This window comes from Caretta caretta, chromosome 2, assembly GCF_965140235.1.
Source record: "Caretta caretta isolate rCarCar2 chromosome 2, rCarCar1.hap1, whole genome shotgun sequence".
Taxonomy (NCBI): domain Eukaryota; kingdom Metazoa; phylum Chordata; order Testudines; family Cheloniidae; genus Caretta; species Caretta caretta.
The window spans coordinates 270,028,620-270,050,948 of NC_134207.1; the positions used below are offsets into that span (position 1 = coordinate 270,028,620).

Below are 22,329 nucleotides of genomic sequence, written 5' to 3' on the forward strand. Positions count from 1 at the left end.
CCAGGACATCAGGTTCAGCAAACCTCAGACCTCTGAAAACCAGGAAATACAGATAAATCCCATGCAACCATAACTCTGCCCCTTGGTGCTGGCAATAGCCATGGGAACGATCTGCCTCCTACTCCTGGTGAAGGAATTTGTTTGTTTTCTGAAATGTCAAATTTTGATTAGCTCTGGCATAAAGCAACACATTTCATTGTAAGATATACCTAACACACAATCTGACAATGGTCTGAAAGCATAAAGTAGGATTTTATTTCATAATTTCTGCTGCTAAAAGACTTTGCATTCCTTACTGCAAGAGAATGACATGTTTACAGTAGGATAGAAACACCTCTGAGCAACTCAGAGAGAAGATGTGAGTAATCATTTTAGCACAATGGTAGGGGCTGATCCTGGGGCAGGGTTCTGCCTTTGCCCCCTCAGACTGTGCAAAGGGCCCATGCTGCGAGTGGAGCAATTATCCGTGGCTCAGCTGGAAGCCCCCTGATGAGGACCTGGAGACAGTGCAGTGAGCTGCCAGCCTTGTGCCCTGACAGGAAGAGGGGGTGGAGATGCCGGGCGAGAGCCCTGGTTTTACTTTGCCCCTTTCAAACAGTGAGCACCACGGGGGATTCTGGCCAAGACCGGCACAGGGCTCAAAGGGAGGAGCTCCTGGTGCCCATTCTGACCCTGTTCACGGATATAATCCTACAGAACCATACAGCATGAGAACAAGCAGACTGGGCAGTCACTGCAGGACCGTGAGATGGGTCTAGCCTGCTCTGTATGGTACTGACAGGGCCCCGGGCTACCCTGAGTCTCAGGGATGGATGCTCAGCTGGAATCCTCCACCCCAGACCCAGAAGAAAGGGAAGATTTTCTCCCCATTGAAAGAAGCCTGTGGGAAAGTGAAGATCGGGGCCAGATCATCAGCATAATTAAATGCCACCAACCCCCCTTCATAGTCCAGAGAGACCCGGATCCTGCTGGGTTCTCTACTCAAGGACAGGCGGGTGACAGGGGAGGTTTGAGCCCGATAGTCTCTGGCATTGCCCCATTTCTGCACCACCCAGACCCCATTCTCGGGGGTAAAGCCAACCTCTTCCTTCCTCAGCACAGACTGTCTAGCTACCCCCACAGCCCAGTCTCCGGCTACTCCTCCCTTCACCTTCACCTGCCAGGAATGTTTCCCCGAGGTGAAGCCCTCAGAGCCCAGCACACTCAGCAAATAATCAAATCTCTCCGGTTTGTAAGGCAACATCTGGTTCTCGGGGCCCCGGCTCATGGTTCTTTGATCATCAGACAGGACGAGCTCAGGATGTGCCGTGTCTGGATCCAGAGTCACATTCGCTGGGGAGAGACAGAATCAGAGCGTTATCGGCACACATGGGTCAATGACAGAGCGAAAGGATCGGCTGGGCCAGACCTGAGCCTCAGAATCTTCCCCCCTGCACTCACCCACTTCGGAACAATACTGTGTAACATATATGTATGCCAGTCGGTGCTGCTCTTTATACAGCTAACTATCGACACAGAGAGAGAGATAACATGGCAAAAATACTTCACTAACGCAGCGTTAAGATGCCTGGTGAGACCTTGCACCCCTCAAGAAAGTCAGTTCAGCAAAACTGAATCTTGTGAATGCTGGGAGATAGCGAGTTCAGGTAAACACCTTCGCAACCTTAACTCTGCCCTCTGGAGCTGGCAATGGCCTCTGGGAATTATCTGCATGCACTGCAGCTGTAATCCCTGTGGTAGGTGTTGCTGTACTGAAGGGTGAAGGAATAAATTGAACCATCTTGGAAGATCTGTGATTGGGATAGGAGGAGATCTGGGCGGCTGTGGCCCTCTGCGTGTGTGTGTGTGTGTCCCCCTCTCTCCCCGGCCCCTGTGTGGGCTTTTAAGGCTGCACAGCTCCCTGCCTCACCCTGGGATATCCCCAGCAAGCCAGACTGTCTAAACAGGCCAGGGCCTGCGCTTTGCTTTCTCTCTGAAGACAACGAGCAGTGCATTGCCCACAGCTATATGTTTCCACACAGCTCCTTCTAAGCAACCACGTTTCTTCTTTTAGGTAAAAGCATGACAGAGAATAAATATTAAAACAATAAAGCTCGAAAGCTGACCTGAGATTTCCCCGTCCCCCCAAATCCAATCTACAGCTCTAGAAGGTTTTAGTCCTTCAAACCCCACATCTGGGTATTCTCCGGGGTTAGAAGTTTAGATCCAGAACCAGAGCAATGGCTGGGCAGATCAGCCATATCTTTATCCAACTCTGGCCTTTGATCTTTGCCTTCTGTAACAGGTAATCAACAGAAAAAACCCTCCCCTCAGAGCTTAACTTCAAAAAGCTGGGTTTTTGCATTGACCAGAGGTAAGTAATTTGCATTAACCTCGCCCTAGGGACTCCCCAGGAAATCCACTTAATATTTATTGTCCCAAAAGTCCATACTTGTCTGGCACATTTTCAATACAGCCTTTTGAACCGCCACGTCTTACATCCATCACATCTCCTCACTAGAGAGGTTATACACAATCCTGGCCCACAGCAGTACATACAGTTAGTACAATAAGATCTTTCAGTGATATTGCAGGAAATTGCCCTATCTACAGAGCCCTATCCAGCTACAGTGGAAACTCTCCACCTCCAGAGTCTCTTGGCTCCTCTGTGCTCAGTATGATCCCCTTAGTTCATGAGCAGTACTATCTGTCCAATAATGTTCTGAATGTTGCTCCCCCCAGAGGCCTAGTGGGTGCCGTTCACTCTCTGCGTGTTATCCTCCAGTCAGTGAGACCCTTGTGGCAGGATCAGAGCCAGGGCTTGATCCCCAGGTCTGGGCAAAACCACGGTGGTAGAATATGTCAACCTTTAAAAACTATGGTTTTTTTAGGGAGTTGGGGGGGCGGGAGGGAGAGGAGATTGTATCCCAGGAACCCCTTGGTCAAATGATCTCAGATTTGGATCACTGACCCTAGCCAGTGCCCCCCGAGGCACATCAAATTTCAAGGCAATCCATGTAACCATGACAATTTTAGAGCACTTAGAAGAATGAAGCTTTTCACAGAAAGCTAGTTGGTACCTTAACTTGACCAGACCTGACAGCTCAGTATCATTTGTACAGTCCCCAGCAGATCCCGGTGGTTGGGTTGGGCCCTGTATGCATTACTCCAGTTCAGATATTAAATTGCAAGAAATAGTTTGATTCTGAAGTCACGCCTACATTATACACTTGGGACATCTCAATTTTTCTTCCAAAGATAAATATAGTTTTACCTGAATGAACTACTCCAGAGTCCTGTGTTTCGGGTGGGAAGAAATATGCAAATATATTTAAATGTTACCTTTCTTTAGGGTTGAGATGCAAGTCTCTTCGCTTGGGTCACTCACAGCCCCATCCGCACACACAGCCGAAACCCGGACTCTGTAGGGTGTCTCAGGACTCAGTCCATCAATGCTATAGAACTCGGTTCTCTTTTCTGTCCTTCGTTCCAGCCATTTGTCTTTCCCCTCCTGAATTGTATCTCCTGCCTCCTCTTTATATTCCACCTTATACTCCCTTATTCTGACTCCATCTCCAATGACACTTGGACTCTCCCAGGTGAGGGCGATGGCAGATGAATCTACAATAACTGTTACAGACTTCCCAGGCGGGCTGGTAGGAGGGAGAGTCTTCACAGGATTACTCACATCGCTGCTCTCGCTGAGCCCTGGTTTGCTCACTGCAGCGTATCGGAACTGGTACTCGGTGTTTGCACGTAGCCCTGTTACTGTGAATGTCTCTTGCGTGTTATTTACATTCACAGTCGTCCAGTTCTCCTGTCCTACAATTCTGTACTCTGCCCGATAGCCGGATATCTCAGCCCTTCCATAGGCTGCTGGGTTAAACTTGAGCTGCACACGGTCATGTTTGATTCCATCAATCAGGGGAGGAAGAGGCTTTGATGGAGCCTCAAAGTTGGTGCTGATCAGCTCTCCCTCCTCATACAGGTAAATGGAAGTGCCTGGATTGTCCTTGTCTGGAACAGAGGACACAATGAACCGAATCTTCCCGTTAGATTTGTTGACACTGACAAAACGTGAAAGGGACTTTGCAGATTTTCGAGCTTTTCTATTAATTTCTTGTTCCTCAAACCACATTTTGGATTTTGGTTTCTCAGCAACAGAACTGGCTGCTGCAGAATCATAAGTTTCCTTTATATACTGGGTCTGAAGCCACTGTTTTAAATCTGATAAATATGGCTCCTCTTCATGCAGTGAAGTGAATGTAAAAGAGACAATGAAGTCAAGCTCAGGGTTGAGTACTATTTCATCTAGTTCACTCTGAGAGGACACCACTTTTACATTGCTTAGGATCCTAAGGTAGGAATTCACATAATTCATCTCTTTTTCCTTTGTATCCAGAAATTCACTGAGTCTCTGAGTATTGAATGGTGACTGGTTTTTACATGATAAAATATCCACCAGAGCCCCTTCCTCTTTTCCACCTCCACGGATTAACGGTAAGAGTCCTGCTAGCTGTTTCTGGAAAGTCTGTCTGTGTTGCTTACACAGATCTCTGAACTGCTGGATTTTCAGCTTGATTTCGGGGAAGCTTGTGGCAATCGGACTCTTCACCATGTCATTGCATCGCATGTTTACTTCTGCCAGTTCCTCCAGAGCAGTCTGAGCATCAGAAATCAGTGAAAAGCTGATCTCACGCACCAGCCGAGCAGCTCTGGAATCCAGCTTGGTCAGCGGGTACAGCCAGACTCTCACTGGTACGGCCTTCTCCCCCTGGGCACCCAGCAGCTTGGGGAGGGTGGAGTATATTTGCATGGCATCTTGGAAATTAGTTGGATTTCTCTCAAGAGCAAAATCACCATGGAACCTGCAGTTAAATTTTGCAGCATTTAATTTTTCACTTTCATCCATTTTGACAGCTCCTTCCCCTTCTATGGAAAACATGGGTATCTTTTTAATTGCAATCTGGAGCTTTCCCTCTATCTCACGTACATTCTCAGAAGAAGAAACTTCCCGATCAAACACGAAGAAAGCCTGAGCCCCGTACAGCACAGCCGTGACCACATGGGTGGCGGTGCCTTGGTCAAATACAGCAGGATAAGAAACATTCTCTGGTCCTAAATGGTTCATAGTTAGTTGTTCAAAGTTTGTTGTGGCAGAGTACTGGAGAGTAATTCGGGCCTGTTGTTTGGATTTTTTGGTGTCATTTAAGTATTTGGCAGATCCACTTACTTCAACCAGCCCCCCCAGGAAACTGGCCTTCAGCGAGGCTGTGACATTGAGGGCATTGGCCTTCTCTTCAATGGTGTCGGATGCGATGATCTCAAATTCAGTCTTGGGTTGTGGTTTTGTGTTTACATCCTTGCGAAGCTGTTCCAGGCCCCACAGCGTGATCCCTGGAATAGTAGAGACAGACACATGGTAACGTAACTGATAGATGCACAGGACACAGAATCTATCCATCCTTTAATTGTGTCTCATTTCTGAGATTGAAAAATAACGAGTGAAGGACATCAAGTAAACTGACCTGGTAACATACAAATGTGCCAAGTCAAGGCTGAACTACACCGCTAACAAACTTCCCTTGCCCCCGGCTTCTTACAGGACTTTGGAAGATGTGATCTTTTCTGTTTTTTTTCATATATCCCTCTCCAGAATGACTGAGTTCACTCCCCCCTCAGGAGTACACTGTCCCAGGAAGCAAGTGCTATATTGATGATTGAAATATCACTTCCATTAGAAAAGGAGGACTTGTGGCACCTTAGAGACTAACCAATTTATTTGAGCATAAGCTTTCATGAGCTACAGGGATGCATCTGATGAAGTGAGCTGTAGCTCACGAAAGCTTATGCTCAAATAAATTGGTTAGTCTCTAAGGTGCCACAAGTCCTCCTTTTCTTTTTGCGGATACAGACTAACACGGCTGCTACTCTGACTTCTATTAGAAATGATCTGATCAATTGGATAATTGGTCTGAAATCAACAAGATGAAATTCAATAAAGACAAGTGCAAAGTACTACACTTAGGAAGGAAAAATCAAATGCACCGTTACAAAATGGGGAATAACTGGCTAGGCAGTAGTACTGCGGAAAAGGACCTGGGGATTATAGCGGATCACAAATTGAATATGAGACAACCATGGGATGCAGTTGTGCAAAAGGCTAATATAATTGTGGGGTGGGAGGTAGTTGTCCTGCTCTTCTCAGCACTGGAAAGGCCTGAGCTGGAGTATTGTGTCCAGTTTGGGGCGCCACACTGCAAGAAAAATCTGGACAAACTAGAAGGGTGAGGGAAGAGCAACAAAACTGATAAAGGGTTTAGAAAACCTGCCCTATAGAAGATAGATTAGAAACAGTGGGTATGTTTAGTCTTAAGAGAAGAAGACTGAGAGCAGAGCTGATAACGGTTTTCAAATCTGTTAAGGGCTGTTGACAGTGAGGACAGTGATCAGTTGTTCTCCATGTCCGCTGAAGGGAGGCCAAAAAGTAATTGGCTTTATCTGTAGCAAGGGAGGTTTAAGTTAGATATTAGGAAAACTTTCTAATTGTAAGGATAATTAAGCACTGGAATAGACTTCCAAGGGAGGTTGTGGAATCCCCATCTGTGATAAATAAAGTGGGGGTAGCTCCCTTTGATGGACACCCAGCCAATCAGTTAGCTGTAAAATCCCTCTTGATAGCTGTTCTTTACTTGCTTTACCTGTAAAGGGTTAAAAGTCCCCCAGGTAAAGAAAAAAAAGTGGGCACCTGACCAAAAGAGCCAATGGGAAGGCTAGAACTTTTTAAAATTGGGAAAGAAAGTTTGCCTTTGTCTGTTGTTCTCTGGAGGGACAGAGCAGCCATGTTGTAAGCAGCTAAGCCAGGTATGATTATAAGCAGTGATGAGCTGCCAAAATCTTAACAACCTGTTCCCTGAGGGATGTGCCTCAGTATGTATTTTTTGTACCAACAGGGTTACCATAGGTCCGTATTTTCCTGGGAGGAATTTTTAAAATTTAAAAATTCCTCCCGGATGGCGATTTAAGAACAAAAAGGCCTGACCTGTCTGGGAAAATAGGGATGTATGTTAACCCTGCCGAAAGTTCTTTTTTAAAAAGATGGGCCTGACCTAGAAATTACCTCCGTTTCACATGTGTGGGTCCTCGCCACGCCCTGGGCATGTGCTAGGGTGACCAGATGTCCCAATTTTATAGGGACAGTCCTGGTTTTGGGGTCTTTTTCTTATATAGGCTCCTATTACCCCCCAACCCCTGTCCTGATTTTTCACACTTGCTGTCTGGTCACCCTAGGGTGTGCACAAGTGTGGGTCCCAGCTGCTCCCTTCCCCACTCATTGAAGCAGGTGTGCAGGGTTACTGCCCTGGGAACTGCAGGACACCAGTGGACATGGGGACAGCTGCAGACAGGGGCGTGGGGCAGGGCTAGCTGGAGGCAGGGGGGCCAGGCTGGCTGTGGGCAGGGCCGGGGCAGGGGGCAGCAGAGCTGGCTGGAGACAGGAGGGTGCGGGGCTGGCTGTGGGCAGGGCAGGCGGTGCGGAACTGGCTGGAGACAGGAGGGTGCAGGGTTGGCTGGAGGCAAGGGGGTGCGGGGCTGGCTGTGGGCAGGGCAGGCGGTGCGGAACTGGCTGGAGACAGGAGGGTGCAGGGTTGGCTGGAGGCAAGGGGGTGTGGGGCTGGCTGGAGACAGGGACAGGCTGTGGGCAGGACAGGGGGTGCAGGTGGCAGGGCCTGGCTGCGGGCAGGGCAGGGGGTGTGGGGGTGGCTGGAGACAGGGGCTGGCTGCAGGCAGGGGGTACGGCAGGGACTGGCTGGAGACGGGCTGGCTGCAGGCAGGGCACGGGGTGCGTGCGGCAGAGGTTGGCTGGATACAGGGCAGAGGGTGCGGCAGGGGCTGGCTGCAGGCAGGGCAGGGGGTGTGGGGGTGGCTGGAGACGGGCTGGCTGTGGGCAGGGGGTGCGGCAGGGGCTGGCTGCGGGCAGGGCAGGGGCTGGCTGCAGGCTGGGCAGGGGGTGCAGGGGGTGCAGGTGGCAGGGGCTGGCTGCGGGCAGGGCAGGGCAGGGGGTGCAGGTGGCAGGGGCTGGCTGCGGGCAGGGCAGGGCAGGGGGTGCAGGCGGCAGGGGCTGGCTGCGGGCAGGGCAGGGAGTGCGTGCGGCGGGGCTGGCTGCGGGCAGGGGGGTGGGGGCTCGCGGGGAGCAGCCCGAGCAGCAGGACGCAGCCCCGGCCGAGCAGAGCAGCCGGGGACCCCCCAGGCAGCAGCGGGAGCCCCAGGGCCGGGGGAGCAGCCCACGTGGCTCCCGCAGCGCAGCGCCCCCGGTGGCCGGAGGAGGAATCACATCACTTCCCGGCCGGAGCCCAGCAAAGCCCCCTGCAGGGAAGCGGGTTAACAGCCGGTTCTAAAACTGGTTCAGAATTTAACACCCGGTTCGCGCGAACCGGCGCGAATTCAGCTCACCCCAGATTATAAGTCATCGGATCATGCCTAGAATGACTCATCTGAACTCCAATGTGTAAACAGATCAGCGTGTTTAGCCAGATGCGATTAGGGTTATTTATTTTATTTCTTATTGGCTTGTGGACTCCTCTGTCAGAACCCCAGATGCTTTTGTTTGCTTGTAACCTTTAAGCTAAACCCACAAGAAAGCTATTTTGGGTGCTTGATTTTTGGAATTGCTCTTTTAAAATCTAGCAGAAGCCTAAATTCCAGATGAATTTTCTTTCTTTTTATTTTTAATAAAATTTCCTTTTTTAAGAACAGAATTGGAGTTTTGGTGTGCTAAGAGGTTTATGCAAGTTGTTTGATTAGCTGGTAGCCACAGCTAATTTCCTTTGTTTTCTTTCTCAGCTGTTCCCAGACTGTTTCTCAGCTGGGGTGAAAGGGCTTGAGGGCACCCCATAGGGAGGAATTCCCAAGTGTTCCTTCCTAGGTTGAAAGGGGTTGGGTGTTTCTTGCATTTGGTTGGTGGCAGCATTTACCAAGCCAAGGTCAGAGAGAAGCTGTAACCTTGGGAGTTTAAAACAAGCCTGGAGTGGCCAGTATTAATTTTTAAAATCCTTGCGTGCCCCACTCTGCACTCGGAGTGACAGAGTTGGGATTCAGCCTTGAGAAACTAAATGAATTCTTTGCATCGGTCTGCCCTGTTGAGGATGTGAGGGAGATTCCCAAACCTCAGCCATTCTTTTTAGGTGACAGATCTGAAGAAAGAAAAGGAGGACTTGTGGCACCTTAGAGACTAACCAATTTATTTGAGCATGAGCTTTCGTGAGCTACAGAAGCTCACGCTCAAATAAATTGGTTAGTCTCTAAGGTGCCACAAGTACTCCTTTTCTTTTTGCGAATACAGACTAACACGGCTGCTACTCTGAGATCTGAAGAACTGTGCCAAATTGAGGTGTCATTAGAGGAGGTTTTGGAACAAATTGATAAACTAAACAGTAATAAATCTCCAGGACCTGATGGTATTCACCCAAGAGTTCTGAAGGAACTCAAATGTGAAATTGCAGGACTACTAACTGTAGTCTGTAACCTATCATTTAAATCAGCTTCTGTACCAAATGACTGGAGGAGAGCTAATGTGATGCCAGTTTTTAAAAAGGGCTCCAGAGGTGACCCTGGTAACTACAGGCCAATAAATGTCACTTCAGTACTGGGCAAATTGGTTGAAACTATCGTAAAGAACAAAATTGTCAGACGCATAGATGAACATAATTTGTTGGGAAATAGTTAACATGGTTTTTGTAAAGAGAAATCATGCCTCACCAATCTACTAGAATTCTCTGAGGGGGTCAACAAGCATGTGGACAGGGGGATCGAGTGGATATAGTGTACTTAGATTTTCAGAAAGCCTTTGACAAGGTCCCTCACCAAAGGCTCTTAAGCAAAATAAGCAGTTATGGGATAAGAGGGAAGGTTCTCCCATGGATTGGTAACTGGTTAAAAGATAGGAAACAAAGGGTAGGAATAAATGGTCAGTTTTCCGAATGGAGAGAGGTAAATAGTGGTGTCCCCCAGGGATATGTACTGGGCCCAGTCCTATTTAACATATTCATAAACAATCTGAAAAAAGGGGTAAACAGTGTGGTGGCAAAATTTGCAGATGATACAAAACTACTCAAGATAGTTAAGTCCCAGGCAGACTGCGAAGAGCTACAAAAGGATCTCTCAAAACAGGGTGACTGGGCAACAAAATGGCAGATGAAATTTAAAGTTGATAAATGCAAAATAATGCACATTGGAAAACATAATCCCAACTCTACGTATGAAATGAAGGGGTCTAAATTAACTGTTACCACTCAAGAAAGAGATCTTGGAGTCAGTATGGATAGTTCTCTGAAAACATCCACTTAATGTGCAGCGGCAGTCAAAAAAGCTAACAGAATGCTGGGAAGAATTAAGAAAGGGATAGATAATAAGACAGAAAATATCCTATTGCCTCTATATAAATCTATGGTTCGCCCACACCTTGAATACTGCGTGCAGATGTGGTCACCCTATCTCAAAAAGATATATTGGAATTGGAAAAGGTTCAGAAAAGGGCAACAAAAATGATTAGGGGTATAAAATGGCTTCTGTATAAGAGAGATTAATAAGACTGGGACTTTTCAGCTTGGAAAAGAGGCAACTAAGGGGGAATATGACAGAAGTCTATAAAATCATGAGAGGTATAGATAAAGTAAATAAAGAAGTGTTATTTACTCCTTCTCATAATACAAGAACAAGGGGTCATCAAATGAAATTAATAGGTAGCAGGTTTAAAACAAACACAAGAAAGAAATTTTTCACGGAAAGCATTGTCAACCTCTGGAACTCCTTGCCAGAGGGTGTTGTGAAGGCCAATCCTATGATGGGGTTCAAAAGGGAACTAGATAGATTCATGGAAGATAGGTCCATCAGTGACTATTAGCCAGGATGTGCAGAAAATGGTGTCCCTAGCCTCTGTTTGCCAGAAGTTGCGATTGGGTGACAGGGGATGGATCACTTGATGATAACCTGTCTGTTCATTCCCTTTGGGGGACCTGCCGTTGGCCACTGTCAGAGGACAGGATACTGGGCTTGATGGACCTTTGGTCTGACCCAGTAGGGCCGGTCTTATGTTCTTGATACCATCATTGTAGGTTTTAAAGAACAGGTTAGACAAATACCTCTCAGAGATGGCCCTGGTGCACTTATTCCTGCCTCAATGCAGGTAGCTGGACTAGGTGTCCCCTTAAGGACCCTTCCAGCCCTAAATTTCTATGATTCAGTGATGTCTGGTGGGGTGAGTTCCTCATGCTAATTATGTTGCTTTAAAATGTATTTCCTTTATCGAGTTTAAACTAGTTGTATTTTAATTTTGAGGGTCCCCTTGTTATTTTTCTATGAGAGAGTAAATAGGTACTTCTTCTTTACCTTCTCTCGCCCTTTCCTATTTACCTTCTCTCGCCCTTTCCTATTTACCTTCTCTAGCCCTTTCCTATTTACCTTCTCTCGCCCATTCCTATTTACCTTCTCTAGCCCTTTCCTATTTACCTTCTCTCGCCCTTTCCTATTTACCTTCTCTAGCCCTTTCCTATTTACCTTCTCTAGCCCATTCCTATTTACCTTCTCTAGCCCTTTCCTATTTACCTTCTCTAGCCCTTTCCTATTTACCTTCTCTAGCCCATTCCTATTTACCTTCTCTAGCCCATTCATTCTTCTGTATCCCTGTTTCACCTCCAGCTTATTCTTGTCTCTGTATGAAATATTTTGTTTTGTCTTTTCCTGTGAAATTCTCCCCAGGTTTCTAGTCATTTTTATCATCATTGTCCGAACTGCCTCGATTTCTGTGATACCCTCTTTGTGATGGGACGGCCAGCACGGAGCACACATTCCAGGGGAGCGTGGCCCGTTGATTTATATAATGCCATTGGAATAGGTCTGGTGGCATTTTCCATGCTGTTCCTCGGGCACCCGAGCACCCTGTTCACGGCTTGGCCTGCCACTGGACACAGAGTGGGTGTTTTCACTGAGCTGTCCACAGCGATGCCAGGCCTTTTCCGGGGTGGGGACAGTTCATATGGGTCACAGTGATGTGTGTGAATAGCTGAAGTGTTTCCTTCTAATGGGTCCCCTCATGCCCCGAAGATCTGTGTGTAGAGAGGACCCTTCTCACCGGGACCTCACCCCTCCCATGTGGAAATGGGGGGATGAGCCAGCTCGGGGGCACTGTCCCCCTTTCCTAGGCCGACTGCCATGCGGGTGGGGCTGCAGAGATATCGCAGTGGCAGGGGAGTGGATGGAAAGTTTCTCCTTTCTCCTAGTGCAGCCAGTGCTGTAAGGAGGGTCAGCAGGACAGTACCCGGGCAGGTTTGGATGCCCTTTGTTTTTTCCCCAACTCAAATCCCAAACCCAAATGTTCCTAAAAGAAACAGGTGCCAAATGCTTCTTTTTCCTGAAACGCTAAGTTGGGCCCCGGGCTCCCCCCGGGTGACAATTACCTGGGATGAGGGAGTCACTGCGGCAGTCGTACAGCATCCCCAGCTGGAAAGGGCGGCCCAGAGCCGGCATCGCAATGGTGTCATCTGATCCGGCCATTGTTCCACACCCAGATGCTCTCTCCTCTGTCTGACCTGCAAGAAAGAACTGGGGTTACACTTAAGTTTCTGGGGAGCAGATTTAGAATCGAGTCACTGGCTTCAGTCTTCAAAGCTTTTTCCGAACATTGCCTTGGTTTTAAAAGAATGATGGATCTTCTAGTCTCCACAGGGGACAGGAGAGGAAGAAAGTCACTCAGAGATTTACCTCTCCCTTTTCTTGCCTCAGATTATGAATTCTAAATTTTATATTTCAAAGGAATTGTTCCTATTAGGAAGAATGGGAAATAGTTATAATTTGATGCAATTTAGAGAGATGTAAGCCACAAAGCAAAACAACTGTTGTATTTTGCTGCTCTCATGTAAGATCCCAGACGTATTGAAAGAACGCTGTGACATGCCAGCAAGCTGGATGTCCTGATAGGGGGCTAAATTGCAGCCAGGGAGCCATAAATACCTGCTGCCCAATGGTTAAGAAGAGAGGCAACAGCCCTTACTTAATGCAAGCCAGAGCATGCCTCTGAAGCAGGGGTGGGCAAACTATGGCCCGCGGGTCGAGCCGTTGTAAGCTGGCCCATGAGCTCCCGCTGGGGAGCAGGGTCTGGGGCTTGCTCTGCTCTGGCGCTCCAGCCGGGGTGCCGGGTTGGGGGCTGCTTGAGCTCCCGGAAGCAGCCACATGGCCCCGCTCCGACAGTCGGGGGCCGCTCCACGCATATGAGCCAGAGAAGGGACACCCCCCTCCCGCACCCCAACCCCAATTTTGTGTGCATTCATGGCTCGCCATACAATTTGTATTCCCCGATGTGGCCCTCAGGCCAAAAAGTTTGCCCACCCCTACTTTAAAGTCTAAATAAAATCGTACACCTTTCAGGCCTTGCACCTTGGAATAGAGCAGGAACATCTGCCAATAGATATAGCATAAGGAAATCTCCCTCTCCGAGACCATTCCCAGAGGAGAATTAAAGGGAACGGCTCCATTTCATGTCTCTTACCTACACTTACAGAACCGCAAGCCACCCACCAACTGTCTTCCTGTTACACGTTTACCCCAGAATCCATCACACCAGCCTCCTCTTGATATGTGCCCTACAGAGGGTTGTTTTAAAGTTTAATCTCAGCGAATGTATGAAACTCAGGCCTTGTCCACATGGGGGTACGTTGGCACTGAGTTGACGCACACTAGTAGCTGCGCACTACGTAAGCCATACTCCTAGCATGCGCACGGGACAGCTGTGCCCTCTTTCCAAAATGCCGTACCCCACAATTGTAGCTGAGAGATTTCAAATGATTTAGGAAATTATTTGTCTAGTATTAGGAATTGTCAACTGATATTTATTGAGCAGGATGAAAATGTGATTGTTAGCTTATATATGAGTAAGTCTGTGAGTCTTTCATGGAGGTCCTGGAAGTCACAGAGTCCATGACTTTCCAGGACCTCCATGACTTCTGCAGCTGCAGCGGCTGGTGTAGCTGACCCTGGGGCTGCCCCAGCACCTGGGTGACCCCGGGGCCAGCCACTCTGGCCACTGCTTCGGCGGCCCCAGACAACTGATCCCGGGCCCTGCCACGGAGCAGCAGTCCAGGAGCAGCAGCGGTGGGGCCCCGGGTTCCCCCCCCGCCTGGAGGAGCAGCAGCGGCGGTGGGGCTACTGGCCGCCAGCCCCCCAGGAGCAGCAGTGACTGTCGGAGCACCCCCCCCAGCAGCAGCCTCCCCTGGAGCACCCCTCCTCCCCCAGCACCTAAGATTTAGTGAGGGGCATTTTTAGTAAAGTCACGGACAGATCACAGACTGTGACTTTTTTTTATTGCCCTTGACTGGTCCGTGGCCTTTACCATGACGAAATCATAGCCTTATATATGAGCATTCAGGGAAGTATAATTAGTTGGTATTATTAAGCTGTGGTTTGATTCGGGAACAATAAGACATAGGGCTGGAAGGAACCTCCTGGGTTGAGTCCAGTCCTCTGATACCGTAGGCAGCCCCGTCATATCGTCCCGTTCCTAAACTTACCAAGCTCCTTCTTAAAACTAGTCCGTCTGCCCCCACTATTCCTATTGGACGTCTGTTCCACAGCCTCAACCTCACTTCCACTTCGTTTCGGGGGCCGTTCATAGCGCTGATTTTGACAAATAAATCTCTGTTTTAGTTTGCGTCCTGGTTCCCTCAGGGATGCTCCTCTGGTTGAGGTCTATCCTGACAGGTGTCATCAGCTGAGACTGATGAAGTTAAGCACCCCCCCTCCCCACCTATGTGCAAAAAATTGTTGGTATCACAGCAATTTTCAAGGCAGTTGAGTGTGCAGGTGGATTTTAGACTGCTACACAGGAGGAGAGTTTCAACCTTAACTGTCGTGGAGCTACTGCCCCACTAAAATCTAGGTTCAAATGCTGCCCCCTTTGCCATGTGTCATGGGGTCCAGACACCCCAAGGGCAGAACAGGGGGTCTGAACCCCTAAGAACAGGCAATGGACTCAAAGGATTGTGTACAATGCTATTGTGTATAATCATGTTGAGTGAGCTCTTTTCTGAAAGCCTGTGATGTTCTCAACTTACTGATCACTGTGCGAGATGGATCCAGGCTGTGCTTAGGGATTTATGTATCGTGTATGTAGAGTCTGGAGCTGGTTCCTAAAGCTTCATCTCCCGCTCCCAGCAGGGTGGTGGCCAGCCAGGCAGGGAGGAGCTGCCTCCCCAGCCAGACAAGACTAACCCCCAGCACCTCGCATTGTACAACCCAGGAGAGACAAATGATGGGTCTCTAGTGTGCAAACGGTGTGGAGTGTGTCCCAAAGTGAACTGAGAACTGGGGGGCTGGTTTCAAGACTTTGGGGTGAGGAACTAGAGGGGAAAAGGTCTGGCAGTGAAGAACTCGGGGTAGGTGGATTTGGGGATGCTTGGGACTGGAAGGGCTGGTGGGGTCACCCTGCAGGGATAACGAGGCTGCTGGAAGCCAGGGTGAGACCTTTCTGCCTGTGGGCTGGATGCTGGTGCCAGGGCTCCGAGCCAGAGCCACACAGGATTAAGGGACCCACGGTCACAGGCAGATGGTGACAGACCGCCTGACTGCTCTGGGGGATCCCCAGAATGTCACACCGCGATATCAGAATGCTTCACATCCAGGCTCGTGCTGTGTCTTGTCACTATTCCCTGTATAACATCAATACAGATTAACCCTCTCTTTGCCACCGTCTCAGCTGCAGCCCGTGGCCAGACTCATCCCCACACTGGCACGGCGGCTGGTGCAGGGGGGTGGCTCGTACGCTCAGGGGTGCCTTAACTTGTGCCCTGCCTCAGTGATTCCTCTGGGCCATTGCAGAGATGTAAGAATGCCCCTGCCATGTCTCCTCCAGCCCCTGGCGCACCCCAGAACACCCCGTTACTCCTCTGTGCTGGGGTCTTGGAGAGGGGGCCTAGGGGCTCTCTGAGGTGGGGGTTGTCATAAATATAAAGGGAAGGGTAAACCCCTTTAAAATCCCTCCTGGCCAGAGGAAAAATCCTCTCACCTGTAAAGGGTTAAGAAGGTAAAGGTAACCTCGCTGGCACCTGACCAAAATGACCAATGAGGAGACAAGATACTTTCAAAAGCTGGGAGGAGGGAGAGAAACAAAGGGTCTGTGTCTGTGGGTAGGCTGCTTTGGCCGGGGATAGACCAGGAATGGAGTCTTAGAACGTTTAGTAAGTAATCTAGCTAGGTACATGTTAGATTATGATTTCTTTAAAGGGCTGAGAAAAGAATTGTGCTGAATAGAATGACTATTCCTGTCTGTGTATCTTTTTTGTAACTTAAGGTTTTGCCTAGAGGGATTCTCTATGTTTTGAATCTAATTACCCTGTAAGGTATCTATCATCCTGATTTTACAGAGGTGATTCCTTTACTTCTATTTCCTTCTATTTCTATTAAAAGTCTTGTAAGAAAACTGAATGCTTTTTCATTGTTCTCAGATCCAAGGGTTTGGGTCTGTGGTCACCTAAGCAAATTGGTGAGGATTTTTACCAAACCTTTCCCAGGAAGTGGGGTGCAAGGGTTGGGAGGATTTTGGGGGGAAAGACGTGTCCAAACTACGTTTCCCAGTAAACCCAGTTAGAGTTTGGTGCTGGCAGTGGATATTCCAAGGACAAAGGATAAAATTAATTTGTACCTTGGGGAAGTTTTAACCTAAGCTGGTAAAAGTAAGCTTAGGAGGTTTTCATGCAGGTCCCCACATCTGTACCCTAGAGTTCAGAGTGGGGGAGGAAGCTTGACAGGGGTATTATCCAAGGGGCTGTATCAATATCTTCTACTGTATCAAAATCTCCAGCTTCCCTGCTTTCACCTCATTCCCCTCCTGTCTATCACAAATGCTGCTGCTAAAGTCACTCCCTCTCCAAGCGCATTCTGTCCTCCTCACTTCCCCTCACTGACTTCTGGCCTGTTACCACGTTCAATCCAACTTCTGTGGGCCTGAGCCCCATTGCCCTGCACCTTGTCACCTACGCCAGCGCAAAACGGATGTAAAGCATTGCCCAGCAGGAACGAAAGTGCTTCACACCCCAAAGTACACTGGTGTAATTCACTTCACAAGGGGCCGGGTGACAGGAAATCAGAGTCACTGAGCAGAGTCCAGCCTGTTACATGCGTCATCTCCCTGTATCCTGCTTCCTTGGTTTCATCTCTCGCTCGCTCTCTGTGGCTCTGGCTCTTTGGGACCTCTCACTGCCCAGTCCTACATTTCAGCTTCTCCCCAGACAGCTCCTCTGGATCTCATCCCCAGACCATGGACAAATCCTGCTGCTCCTGCCTCCACAATGTCTGTAAGAGCCAACCTTTCCTCTCCAGCCTGACCGCTAAACCTCTTGTCCTCCTGGATCATCTCCCACGTGAATTACTGCAACCTCCCCCTCTCTGGCCTCCCGGATACCCACATCACAGCTCCCCAGTGCAAGATGCTGCTGCGAAAATAATCTTCCCAGCCTGTCATTCTGACCAGACGACTCCCTCTTTCGATCTCCCCACTGGCTCTTGCCTACTTCACTGCACGTGGTTCAAACTTCTTGTCCTCACCTCCACAGCCCTGCATAATGCCAGCCCTCTCTGCACCCCTGACTTCGTCCCTCATCACGTCACCTGCCATCCCCTCTGCAGCACCAGGAATGCCATGCTCAGTGCCCATTCATCTGCTTCTGCCAAACCAGCTTTGTGCCTGGTGATACCCTCCACTCTGGGAATGCCCTGTCCAGCGAGCTCACCGAGTCCTCACCCAGTCCCCACGTTTGCCTCCAGGATTCCCACCAGGAGCCAGTGAACAACATTGATTATTATTATTTAATTAAAAAAAAAATAAAACTAAGCTGCTTGTGGCAGGGACTCTGTGTGTGTGCGTACATACACAGATGTCTTATGTGTTTGTGCAGCACCTAAAACAGTGAGGCCTCGATTCTGATAAAAGATAAATAATATAAAGTTCAGAGTAAGTCCCCAGGATGTGCAGGTGTCTGTGTGGCTGTAACCTTCCCCCTCCCTCCCCACAGTTGGGTACCCGTATTCCTCACGTCATTCTCAGCTCAGCCTGGATCTATCTGAGGTGGGACCATGTTGTTCTATTTCTAGCCCAAGATTTTCAAAAGTGGCTAGTGACTGTGGGTGCCTCAGTTTTCAGGTGCCCAACTGGAGACCCTTCAAGGGGCCTGATTTCCAGGGGGGGGTGCTCAGCACATTCTGAGAGTCAGGCGCCTCTGAGCTGTGTCAAGCCGGGCCCCCGACTCCACGAGTCACTTTTGACAACCTTGGCCATAGTGTGAAGTGCCCAGAACACTGGGGCTGTAAAAACGCCCACTGCTCTTAACAAACCACGGATGAGAATTTTCAATGCTTTCACAACTGTTACAAGCCCCTCTTTCAAACTCACACACAACACGGTACCTTGGTGCTGTTAATTCAGCTCGGAGACCCAACGTGTATTCTTCCTTCACGGGCTGCTGGTCCCTGCGGCCTGCACGCCGTCCACCGGAGCTGTGGGGCTTTCACAGAAAAGTGGAACTTTTACATGGTTTCCTCTATTTATAATCCAGTTTCGGATTCTATCTTACACAATTAAACTGTTTTCCATTGCACTTTCTATATGGGGTCAAGCCCAGGGCCTTTAGGAATTGCTTGGTCAGTGAACTCCATTTACAGGAAAACAGCTTGGAGCTTTGCATGGTGACAGGTTTCAGAGTGGTAACCGTGTTAGTCTCTATCAGCAAAAACAACGAGGAGTCCTTGTGGCACCTTCGAGACTAACAAATTTATTTAGGCATAAGCTTTTTAGCTCACGAAAGCTTATGCCCAAATAAATTTGTTAGTCTCTAAGGTGCCACAAGGACTCCTCGTTGTTTTAGCTTGGAGCTGGTTTACCAGGGTTGTCTTCTCAGATCAGTTCTCAGAAAACAAGAACCCAGGAGACAACCTGGCAAGCGCAGCTCTGTTCATGGTTACTCAGGGTGGCGAGTTGTAGGGGCCCCTGGTGCCTGAGCTCCAGCAAATTCAGGGCCCGGGAGTCCGGCTCCACCAATGTTTGGGACCACGCCTCTTCCCTGGCTCGGCCTGCAGCCCCTGCACCCCCTCCCCAGAGCATCCCCCAGCCCTGTCTACTGCCCCAGTGCCTCCCCCACCCCCACCTGCCGTCCCTGTGCACCCCTGTGCCCCACCTGCACCCCAACCCCCTGTCCCAGCCCAGAGCCAGCACCCAGCACCCAAACTCCCTCCCAGAGTCTGCACCCCAAACCCCCTCCTGCACCCAAACTCCCTCCCAGAGCCTGCACCCCACACCCGCTCCTGCACCCCAACCCCCTGCCCCAGCCCAGAGCCTGCAACCAGCACCCAAGCTCCCTCCCAGAGCTTTAAGCTGGTTTGGGGGGCGGGACTTGGATCCATTCTGGGCACCACCAAAAATTATACAAACCGGCCGCTCCTATGGGCCCTCTGAGTACCCAGCTTCACCTATCCCTCAAGGTGACCCTCCGGGCATTGCCTTGTCAGAGCCTGACTCTTATGTCTACTGTACATGGTGGAGAGGTGTGCTCGGTACACAGTGACGTGAGAGTGTCTGAGGCTATGGAGACCCACAGCGATGTTGCATTTGAAGCTTATTCTCTTCTTCATGGGCCACATTGCCTCCTTTGTTCTCTTTTTGGGTGTATGAGACAAGTACAGGGGCTGGGCCTGTTGAATGGACACCCATCTGTCAGCTTCTCGCAGTCACCTCCAAGTCAGCTACCGAATGCATGATACAACCTCCCGGAGCTCATCTGCAAAGACCCGAGCTTGTCAACATTTAAGGACTTTTAAAAACTCCATTCCTGCTGTGCTACTTACAGTGAATTGAGGGGATTGCATGTAAGTCGCCCACTGTTGTTCCTCTTCTCCCGGCCTCACTCTGCTTGTCTGTCCTTAGACTGGGAGCACCTTGGAACAAGGACCATCCGCGTCACAGCACATCCTACCTCTGATCCAGTGCTTCTATCAGGAGATCTCGAAGCGCCCTACCAAGGAGAGGAGTATCCCTGAGGCCTGGAGGGGTGAGGTGGCTTGCCCAGGGTCATCCACCAGCAAACCGGGGAATGGAATCCAGGCCTCCTGAGTCCCAGTCTAGTGCTTTACCCACTAGGCCATGTTGCCTCCCACGAATTCTTGAGTGATTGGAGGCACCCAGCCCCGCAATGGGTGCCACTGTCAATGAGTTGTAATGAAACTTATCCCTATATAATTAACTTCAACCTCCTCACTGAAAGAATCCTACCAAACCCTGTAACTAAACATTAGAAAGGGGAATTGGGGGTGGGGGGTGAGGAGAAGTGAGGAAGTTGGTTAAAAAAGCTTCATTGCTTAATAAACGGCCTTTATGCTGAGCCTGAGGATTTGAACGTCGATATCAAACAGCAGGGAAATTAAAACCCTTAGACTCCCCGCAGCAGCGCTGTGTGACGCCTCAGTACTTCAGGCCTCTCCAGGAGCCTCCAACCCCAAGGGTGCGAAGCCGGATTCTTCCCCCTGCCCGAGTGGGACCCACCATAGGTCCCTGGATCCTTCCTGCCCCTTGGGCGGATGGTAAATCTCCAGCCTTAGCGTGCGGGTCTCCTGGGACTGTTCCCCGCACACCCCAGGCACCCGCCTTTCCCCTTCCCTGGCCTCCGGGCCTCACCCGCTTCACTTAACCCCACGTCCTGACCCGATTGCTCGGGCTCGGGGCCAAAGGCACCTGCCCTCACCCAGCTCCTCAGGCTGAGGCAGGGTTGGCCCTAGGGGTCGGCGGGCTGGGCGACCACCCAGGGCGCACCTTGCTGAGGGGGGGTTTCCGGAGCAGGGGTGTCCTGTCCCTCCCTCCACCCACTTGGCAGCCGTCTGCAACCCGCTGCCCCTGCCCTTTCCTTGCCCCCTCTCCCCCTGGAGCCCCCCCGGCCAAGCTGCTCCCGGGAGCCTCCTGATGTCAGGGTGCCCCATCCCCCTGCCCGGGTTCCCTGCCTCTGCTGAAGGGTTTGTGCGGCTGCCTCTGGGGCAGGAGTGGGAGCTGCTGGCGGCTAGTGAGACTAATGAGTGCTCTGCTTAAAGAGACAGTGCACGGCCTCTAATGCACACTCCCCCCAACACACACACACACACACACACTCACTCCTGTGGCAACATGCAGCCCCCGTATGACAACACCAAGTCTGCCTTGAACTGCAGGCCTAGTGCCAGGCACCACAAGCCCAGGGTGACCGATTTCATAGGGACAGTCCCAATATTCAGGGCTTTTTCTCATATAGGCTCCTATTACCCCCCACCCCTGTCCCGATTTTTCATATTTGCTATCTGGTCACCTTACACAAGCCACAGTCGCAGCAGTAAGGAAGGCAACACACCAGACACCAGGCCACCCTGACTTCTGCGCTGCCGCGGGCGGTGACATTGCCCTCGGAGCGGGGCACCCGGCCAGCACCCTCCGGGATCCGGCCGCCCAGCCAGTGCTTCATTTGTGCCAGGGCTGAGCTCTGGCGCATCTTTCAATACAAATTTAGCAATGGGAGGAGGCAGTGGGGCCCGGAGGTGATGGGGGTGAGAAGCCTGGGGGGCCAGGGCTGTTGTGGGGGGTGCCAAAATACAAGTTCTCCCAGGGTGCCATTTTCCCTAAGGCCAGCCCTGGGCTCAGGATGTCACCTGGTTAATTTACATAATTTAATTTTCCTAGGGCTCAGGGCATCATCTTTTGACGATCTGCAGGGCCTTTCCCCAGTGAAAGAGCCTTATACAGTAATATCCTGAGCCTCTATTAACAATCACCAAAACCAGACAGCACACGCTAAGCCTACAGTGCTCCCCACTCCCAAGAAGACAGAATCTTCCTGCTGGCCAGTCGGGATCAGGTCATCTGGGGGACTCCAGCTTCCGCAGCTCTGATCTCGGGGCTGGGTCCTGGAGTTGGTTCCCAAAGAACTTCCTTTTGGACCCCAGTTTATATAGTTAAAACTTAGCTCTACAGTAACCAGTCATTTTAAACTAATGCATTACAAAACTGTATTTTTCACCCAACCTAGCCCACTATGAAACAATTTTTTAGCCAATCAGACCCCACCACCTGAGCTGATTTAAATTTTGACACAAACAAATGAAAGACCAGACAGTGATAACGATAGGGAAGCAAACGGAAGCACAGACAAAAGTAATCGATGGTATCTTTTCAACCGAAAGTGCTGGTAAGCGGTGTTGCCAGACAGAGGGTTACCTTGCGAAGTTCTCTTTGCACATCTTAAGATTTGTCTGTGTGGTCGCTGTTGGTGCGATTAGGGCAGAAATGTGTCTTAACAA

General features: G+C 50.0%; 1 protein-coding gene across 1 annotated transcript; it reads right to left on the reverse strand.

Moving 5' to 3' along the window:
• Positions 1-233: 233 nt before the first annotated feature.
• LOC125628925 (stonustoxin subunit alpha) lies at positions 234-19,941 on the reverse strand. The gene is made up of 5 exons (XM_075124658.1): positions 19,861-19,941; positions 18,427-18,524; positions 12,432-12,563; positions 3,322-5,376; positions 234-1,332 (listed from the first exon to the last, which is right to left on the reverse strand). Exons 3-5 carry the CDS (start codon positions 12,526-12,528, stop codon positions 803-805), a joined length of 2,682 nt encoding a protein of 893 aa, XP_074980759.1. The 5' UTR covers positions 12,529-12,563; positions 18,427-18,524; positions 19,861-19,941; the 3' UTR covers positions 234-802.
• Between the last annotated feature and the right edge of the window lie 2,388 nt (positions 19,942-22,329).

Excerpts from the sequence above, each read along its gene's own strand:
- LOC125628925 (XM_075124658.1), bottom strand. The coding sequence starts at position 12,528 with ATGGCCGGATCAGATGACACCATTGCGATGCCGGCTCTGGGCCGCCCT. Across the intron at positions 5,377-12,431 it reads CAGTGACTCCCTCATCCCAG|GGATCACGCTGTGGGGCCTG; the intron begins GTAATTGTCACC and ends CTACTATTCCAG. Across the intron at positions 1,333-3,321 it reads CATCTCAACCCTAAAGAAAG|CGAATGTGACTCTGGATCCA; the intron begins GTAACATTTAAA and ends GTCTCTCCCCAG.